This window comes from Adiantum capillus-veneris, chromosome 26 (assembly GCF_014529385.1).
Source record: "Adiantum capillus-veneris isolate H3 chromosome 26, ASM1452938v2, whole genome shotgun sequence".
NCBI classification, from domain to species: Eukaryota; Viridiplantae; Streptophyta; class Polypodiopsida; order Polypodiales; family Pteridaceae; genus Adiantum; species Adiantum capillus-veneris.
This window is the reverse complement of record NC_140956.1, coordinates 121,282,866-121,291,019: the sequence shown is the minus strand read 5'-3', so window position 1 is coordinate 121,291,019 and position 8,154 is coordinate 121,282,866. Positions and strand designations below refer to the sequence as shown.

General features: G+C 44.9%; 3 protein-coding genes and 1 pseudogene across 4 annotated transcripts; 3 read left to right on the top strand and 1 right to left on the bottom strand.

The window, feature by feature from the left end:
- The first annotated feature begins 535 nt into the window (after positions 1-535).
- On the top strand, positions 536-2,200 carry LOC147424099 (uncharacterized). The gene is made up of 3 exons (XM_086501545.1): positions 536-1,462; positions 1,557-1,756; positions 1,843-2,200. The coding sequence occupies exons 1-3, from the start codon at positions 536-538 to the stop codon at positions 2,198-2,200; spliced, it is 1,485 nt and encodes a 494-aa protein (XP_086357671.1).
- LOC147424098 (uncharacterized) lies at positions 536-3,478 on the top strand. The gene is made up of 6 exons (XM_086502312.1): positions 536-1,462; positions 1,557-1,756; positions 1,843-2,111; positions 2,213-2,725; positions 2,825-3,025; positions 3,126-3,478. Exons 4-6 carry the CDS (start codon positions 2,401-2,403, stop codon positions 3,476-3,478), a joined length of 879 nt encoding a protein of 292 aa, XP_086358438.1. The 5' UTR covers positions 536-1,462; positions 1,557-1,756; positions 1,843-2,111; positions 2,213-2,400.
- Positions 3,479-4,558: 1,080 nt separating this feature from the next.
- On the bottom strand, positions 4,559-7,689 carry LOC147424096 (uncharacterized). Of its 2 annotated transcripts, none has more exons than XM_086501629.1 (2): positions 7,132-7,689; positions 4,559-5,498 (listed from the first exon to the last, which is right to left on the bottom strand). In XM_086501629.1, exon 2 carries the CDS (start codon positions 5,496-5,498, stop codon positions 4,701-4,703), a length of 798 nt encoding a protein of 265 aa, XP_086357755.1. In that variant the 5' UTR covers positions 7,132-7,689; the 3' UTR covers positions 4,559-4,700. The 2 variants fall into 2 exon arrangements, with proteins under 2 accessions (XP_086357755.1, XP_086357754.1); XM_086501628.1 differs by lacking the exon at positions 7,132-7,689 and adding an exon at positions 5,788-5,893.
- Positions 6,282-7,118, top strand: LOC147424097 (uncharacterized; annotated as a pseudogene).
- Positions 7,690-8,154: the final 465 nt, after the last annotated feature.

Below are 8,154 nucleotides of genomic sequence, written 5' to 3'. Positions count from 1 at the left end.
GCTCGCCGCTGCCTCTCCCCCCACAGCATGACAATAACCTCCACGATTCCCTTGATAACCCCTCCTTTTCAGCTGGCTGCCTGTGCGGCATTTGTTGATTGATGTTGCGGCTAATTCGACCATCCCACATAGGGCCAATGCAGAGGAGGCTAAATCAAGGGCACCTCCAGCCTCCAAGCAGTGTTCGAGGTATTCACTGCTCACAACGCCTCGCTCTTGATGTATCTGGGCAGAGATGCGGCAAGATCGACGCCGCCATCCCGAGCAATGCAATGTAGCAAGACTTGAGCTATTGGCCTTGTTCTGCCAATGCTAGCGATTTTTTATTGTAGCAAAGAATGGACTCTCAGAAAATTGACCACTAGCTACGCCTCTGGCACGGGGTGAAAAATTGAGCATTGCCCATAGCCATTCCCCTTCCTTTTCTATCACCTTCAACAATTTGCTGGACAGAAACAGAAAGCTGATAAAAATTGTCCAAGCATTTGTATCATCGTCGCAACGATCTTGGCTTTTATCCTCACCCCCTTCCGACATGGCATGTAATCAAGTGCTTGCTCGTCGTATCCATGTTCAAAATCCCATGAAAGGTCCTTTTGATGCTTGCAATTTGCATTGGGATATCTTGCATGATTCCCATTCAAAGTATAGTGCCCTTCAAGTAGCTTATGTTCCTTGGAGCCGAATCGACGACTTTCTCATTGGGGAATGTGCAAAGGAGGATGCGCCGACACATTTCAATATACATTGGAAAAAGGTGAAGCAACCAAATGCATTAAGTAGGCCAACTATCGAATCACTCCTTGCACAAATTGGATATTGGTGTGCTTTTGGACCCGACGACTATCGCGGTGAAGCTCCTAAACCTAACCCAAAAAGAAGAGGTCAAGAAGGCAAAAACAAATCAGGATGTCAATGGCATTTTGTGGTTTCCCAACTCTATCTATACCCTAATGTTTCAAGGATAAACTTTATCCAATGGAATCATGTTGATGTAGATGACAATATTTGCCATGGTAAAAACTATCATGGATCCGAGAAGAGGCTACAATTTGCACCATGCTTATCGCAACAAATGAAGGATTGGATCTTAGACATGCTCCTCAAGGGCTTCACCCCACACCAAGTGTTTGCGCATCACATAGAGACGGCAGAGAGAAATATGATGGGTGGCAGCCTACACACAAGTAGAGATTTGTTTCTCACAATGCAAGATGTCTTGAACATCTCTTGCAAGATGGAGGACATTACATTTCGCACAAGCGCTGATGATGCAACTAGCGTTCACAATTGGGTGATGGATAACCAAGCGCATGTTTATTTCTACCAACCCATGAGTTCTAGTGAAGACAAACCCTTTACTCTTGGAATTCAAACAAAATGGCAGCTGGACATCATGAGCAAGTACGGCCATGATAACTTGCTTGCCATGGATGCCACCTTTGGAACTAACAAGTACAAGGTATGGTTTAAAATTTAGGGATAGGTTTTTTACAAGTCTTATACTTGCTATTGTATATTTACACTAAGTTTTCATGTGGTCTACAACTTTGTAGTTCCATCTTTACACCGTATTGGCTTTTGATGCCTTCCGCAATGGTGTGCCAGTTGCATGGAGTATTACCTCCTCTAGCACACGTGTCAATATCTCTTGTTGGCTTACTGCATTGAGGAATCGAGTTCTTGATCATAGAAAAGGTTGGGAACCAAATTCTTGGATGGTGGACGATGCCGAAGCTGAGATTCAATCATTGCGGTGAGTGTGACATGATATCTCTTCATATATACTCATTTCAGCCATGTTTTCATGTGTCTTTAATTACATTCATAGTTGTGCTATAGGGAAGTCTTTGGGTTTCCCATACTTCTATGTATTTGGCATGTGAGGAGGGCATGGCTGAAAAATCTTGTCAAAAAAGTAGCAAACCCAGTGGTACGTGCCGACATGTTTAAACATCTAGGGATGATTATGTATATGCGTGGTAAGCAAGGAACAAGCTCCTATGAAAGAGAAGATGAAGCACACAATTTGCTTAATGAGTTCTTCCTCAAGTACGAAGCTGAAGAGAAATTTATCAACTACTTCAAGCACCAATGGTTGCCTTGCATTGGTATATGTTATTCTACAATGATGTTTCTTTCAAAGCTTTGCTTGCTGAATTTTCTGTTTTGTACCCCTTTAATGATTCATCCCGGATGATAATGCATCTAGGTATGTGGATTAGAGCATCTAGGACAATGTAGCTCGCCAATCAAGATACAAACGGCAGCATAGAATCTTACCATGCATTGTTGAAGGCTAGATTTTTATGCGGTCATCGTACCATTCATGGCCGACGCATTGATTGGTTGATTAAGGGGTTGGTGAGTCGATGCCATCCCTATTATTGGTATCAAGATATGCTCAAAGAGTCAGGATTCAAGAAAAACGTCAAGATCATGGATATCGTGAAGAACTCGGTGACTAGAGCTCTAGACATCCCCGATGAAAATGTGGGCTTCTATGCTGATGACCCTCGACATGCAAGGGTTTTTAGCATGTCAAAGCAGCTCCATTCCTACACCGTTCGTAATGCTGACACTGAGTGGGCCACTTGCGAGTGTGATTGGGCATTACGAGGGAATATGTGCAAACACCAAGTAAAGGTGATGATCTTGGCAGGGTTTGACATCAAAACCATTGTACAAACGGGTTTACACATGTATACTATAGCAGTGAATGATAGTAAGTATTTGCTTAATTTGTGGGCTACTTCTTTTACTTTTGCATGATGCAAAACAACACCTAGGATCATCCTTACTAATTGTGGTTTTGTCTTCTTAGATCATCCATGCACGATGGTCCACAGGGATGACCTTGATGATATACCTATCTCCGCTCTTGAAGAGGTACACACTCTTCATAGCTTTGAGGATCAAAGAGAAGATGAAAATCATGGATCCACAGTGAAAGGGCCAAACCCCACCTCAAATGTCTTACTTCTTGAGATACAAAATGCAATCGTGAAATCCTTGCAACTTGCAGGTATATGCAAAGCATTATGGAGCAGGTTTTCTCCTTATTACTTTGTTTTGTTAATGTTTACACCTTAAAGATGTAATTTTGTGCATGGCTTCACATGTAGGTGAGGATCTTTTGTTACTACAACATGTCAAGCGGTCTTCATTTCAGATGCTAGCATCCCTTCAAGCGTACAAAGCATGTCACTCCTCTATGATCCCCAATCCATCAGAGGGATTGACGCATATAGAGGATGGGTTTGGGACATCCTTGGTCCGTGCAAGGCCTTTCATTGAGAAGGGGAATCACAAGAAGCGAAAGAATGCACCAAAAAAGAGTGATAGCCAAGTGGATTTGGAGTCATTTCCCCTACTTCCTAGAAGGAAGAGAGTGACACTCCAAGGCATAGCTGATAGACAAGCAAAGAATGACTTATGTGAAGATCAAGAAGAAGAAGAAGAAGAAGATAACCCATAATCCTACCATTTTGTTGTTCTCTTATGCCTCTTTATCCTTTTTTATCATAGTATTACTCGGTGGTATATGTTTTAAATACCATTTTGTAGAGAGAGCTTTTGAAGACATGATCACTTTTCGTATATGGTAAAATCCTCTGCAATATATAAAAGATCAGTTATTTGGGAACATAGAGCTTCTGAAAAGTTTTGGTGTGCACTTTGTTAGCTTAAATAAGTTGTAGCAACTTTTGGGAAAAATGTGTTTATTATTTCTCAATTGATGAGAACATATCAACAGTTTCCATTTCTTTATTTCAAGAGAATGCGCGCGCGCGCGCGTGTGTGTGTGTGTGTGTGTGTGTGTGTGTGTGTGTGTGTGTGTGTGTGAGAGAGAGAGAGAGAGAGAGAGAGAGAGAGAGTATAGGATTGTTTCTTTCAAATCTTTGCTTCCCTTGTCAATAGGTCTAGTCATGGTGAGATGGATGCATAGGTCACTGCATCTGGAAGTGTTGTGGTTTGTGGCAGCTATGATGGTGGTGTGTTTTTCCATGGTCTTTTATGTCCCTAGTGCACGGTTTTAGGTGAGTCAATGAGTGGAAGTCAAAGACTGGAAGAGGAGTGTAGACTTAAAAACTCCACATCATGCAATCACTTGGTACTCAAGGATGCTCCATACATCTGTGCATGGCATTTTCTCGAGCTCCATGAGCCATGGCAGTTAAACGATCAGCTTTAGAAAACCTAAAATGGACCTCCACTTGTGTCGACTTACTCCCGATGTCCATGCCTATTGCATTCAGAGCCCTCCGCAAACATCCACCAAACTCTCCAAAACTTTGACCATAAAGTGGGACTTCAAGAGCAACATGCTGAAAATATTCACCTTAAATATGAAAAAGTTCCCCTCCAAACACATCTGCATTTCCACCATAGCAAGTAAAGAAAAATGCATAATAAAAATTAAAAGTGGCCAGCTTTTGAGAGTTGTGAGAAACTTCAAATAGAAAATTATCACACTAAGCAGCAATTTGTCTTGTCTCAAAAGAAAAAACAAATGACAACACAAGAACTAGGACAAGATAGATATTACAAATGGAGGAGATGAAATATTGATGCGAAAAGTTACAATTTTGGGGACGATATTACATATTTATGCCAAAAGTTACGATTTTGGAGAGCAACCCAAAATGAATAAAACCAAAAACCATTACATGGCACTAGGTAAAGCTGAAACATCCTCCTCATACACCTTTTTTGCTGTCTTTCTTTTTTGCCTTAGACCGTGTGTTGTGGGAAGGAGGGCAATGAGGCTCACATGGAGGAAAAGGGGCTACACTTGAAGGGGTATCATTTGGGAGGGGAAGAGGCTCCACTTCATGCATTAGGCCAAGTTTTTCACACATGAGCTTCACACTCCCCTCCAAGTGAATGCATGCGGAGGGACGTGTAGGGCTAGTAGCTTTACAGGGTTGGCCAAAGATCATTGTTTGTGTGCGAGAGATGTTCTTCTGGGCAGCACTTGTACCGACATCTTCTTCAGAAGTCTGGCCATAGCTCACCTTCTTCTTCGAGGCAGTCTTGTTCAACAACAATGTGGTGTCTTCCTTGCTTATAATTGGTTGATTTAGTGGAGGAAAATAAGCCACATGAATTTCCTGTTGCTTTGCTTGATTTTTTGGAACACCACAAGTCCTACTTAGCACCCTATCTACCATGCTTGGTTCCACAAACACTTTTGGTGGTATGGAGATCTCTGTTTGCACCTCCACATTCACAAGGTGCTTTTCTCCAGCTCCCTTTTCTCCAATATTGAGAGTAGCAAAGCCTTGTACAACAACCGAGATGTCTACATATGTACCTTCTTCATTAGAATCAGAAGATATCACTGATACCATCGTGCCGGAAGGAACTCGGCTTCGCTGTCTTCTTCGTCTTCGTTGCCGCTGTGAAATCCTTTGTGGAGCTAACATGGTTTCACCTTTGCCATCAGAACTAGAGAGCACAACCATGGGTATATTTCCCGATATGTCGGTCCCCATCTGCACAAAAACTTCATGAATGAATCAAATTGAAAATGCTCATTTAAGCCCGCTTGGATACTAAATTCCGGCTGCCCTAAATTCCTTCCTACGAGGATTATGAGCTCGTCGAAATAGAGCTTCCATCAACGGCCCTCAGGAGGGGTGATTTAAGGCTATCCTCACCCTCTATGAAAGCGCAGATGCCTATGTGTGCATTTACGGATTTGTATGTCCTTCACAATGCCCCACCCCTTAGCCCTCTCTCTCTCTCTCTCTCTCTCTCTCTCTCTCTCACACACACACACACCTTGAATGGCCGGGTGGCGGGGGTGGAGCTGCAACAGGCTGGAGGTAGGGGGACGGGTGAGGGAGAGAGAGAGAGTGAAAAAGGCGAGGAGGCAGGGGAGACGGGGAGTTTTGCTTTTTTAATGATAGGAAGTGACGGCGATGCAGGAGGGGGGTTGGAAAAGGCGCGTGGCCACGTAGGAAAGGAGAAAGAGGTCGGGGGGGCCACGTAGGAGCTCTGAAGCCACGTAGGGCATGAGAGCTCGGGTTTTATCCTCAGGACCCCCCCCCCCCCCCCCGGGCGTGCGCGAGATGAAGAAGGTCATGCAAGCTCTCCAAGCTCTCTCTCTCTCTCTCTCTCCCCCACGCGCCCAAGTGGGCGCTAAGCCTCTCCACACACACACACACACACAGAGAGAGAGAGAGAGAGAGAGAGAGAGAGAGCAAATGTGGCTTAGCGCCCACTTGGGCTGTGAGAGGGGGGGGGGGGGGGGGGGGGGGCGCGCAAATGAGACGGCTATATAGTCGACAGGCAATATAGAAAAAGTAGGTGCATCATGATAGAGGGTAGCAGGGGATTGGCACCAGGCGCCGTTGCTGCACAGATCAAGCATCACAGAGAGCGTGAAGATGCCTTTGAAGCATATCTTGTTTAAATCCTATTACTCACAGACCAACATAAACTCTTGACACTGATAACTTGGAATGAGCATCCGAAGATACTCAGATCACATCTTCAAATGTTGGTTTCAGATTGTTGCAAAAAATGGGCTAGAAAGGCAAGGGGCTTAGGGAAAGATGAAGAAGGCATGGTTGAACTAATCAGAGAAAAATCTCGAGATGCAAAGCTGGGGCTTGGCAAACAAGAACAAGATGATTACCACAATAGAAGAGAATGTTCACATGAAGAAGCTTGAAGTTGAGCTGGAAGAGACTAAAGACTTGGTGAAGAGAAGAGAGGTGGAGGTGGAGCGAGAGCAGAAGATTCAATCGGAGGTGAAGGAGATTCGAAGGTTTTCTTTTGTGAGCTTTGCAATAAGCAGTACAAACTAGCCATGGAGTTTGAGACTCACTTGAGTTTCTATGATCAGAACCACAAGAAGCGTTTCAAAGAGATGAAGGAGCAACAGACAAGCAGAAGCCGTGATGACAGGCAGAAAAGAGAGCAGTTATAACACCATGAAAAAGAGTTGCAAAGATTAGTCGATGCCCAAAGACAGCAACATCCATAGCCACCACCAGCAACACATGCATTGCTTCCTACACAGGATCACCGTGTGGCATTCAAACTTGGTTTTGCACTAGCCTAGCCTATGGCATCAAAGATGACCTTTGGGGGAGTTGCCAAAAAGAGCAAGCTGGTTACCAAGGTTGCAAGAGGATAGCGATGGGGACCATGGCTTCTTTCTCGCAGAAGGCATGCAACAGTTCTTGCCTTCAGAATTCACCTCGCGTTTGCAAGGCCGCGTTATCTAAGCTCATTAGGCCCCTGTCACACTGGGACACCGGTCCCTTTTCTTTTTCAGTTGTGGGTGGCCTCACGGTGTCACACTAGGCTTAGAAGAAAAATTCGGCCTGCTCTTGCAACAAATGGCGATAAGCCAGGTGGTTGACTCTGCGCAGTTGACGCTGCGTGCCAGAGTTCAACGCCTGTTAAGAGCTTTCGCACGCTACTTTTTTGAGCATGGCCAGGCAAAGGGAAAGTTGGCCGGGCTGGGGAGGCCGTCCCTCTGACAAGCTGTGCAGGCCATCTTTGCTTTTTTGCGCAACCAATGAGCACTCTCCATTTCAGCTGGGTCTTGTTTTGTGTGTCCCAGTGTGACATGGGCCTTAGTAGCTCATTTTGTGCTCCTGGTCTCTCCAGCCACTACAAGCTGCTATGGCCCAGGCGTCCTTTTTTGGGACACTATTTTTTTCGCTCACGGTGTTGTGATACTTGTGAAGAAATTTTTGATGGAGCTTTGGATAGGGCACCCGGCATGTGGCTGCCTGGAAATTGGGACCTACTACTACTTACTAGCTCGCACGACCCACCTACCGGCGGGTCTCGCTCGCTCTTACCATCGGTACGTGTGTGTGTGTGTGTGTGTGTGTGTGTGTGTGTGTGTGTGTGTGTGTGTGTGTTTATACATCTCTCCATCACACACACACACACACAATGGACACTTGTTTACGCATGCTCAAATGCAGGTGACCCACTCCTTCGGCACGCGTATGAGAGAGAGAGAGAGAGAGAGAGAGAGAGAGAGAGTTTTGGGGGAGGGGGGGTGGTTGGGGGGGACTTAGCTTCAAAGTTCAAACTCCAAACATGGAGCAAGACATGACACTAGCTCGAGCCTCACAAAACTAGCATGCCATTTTAGCGTAGTTTGACATAAAAGAGAGAGTG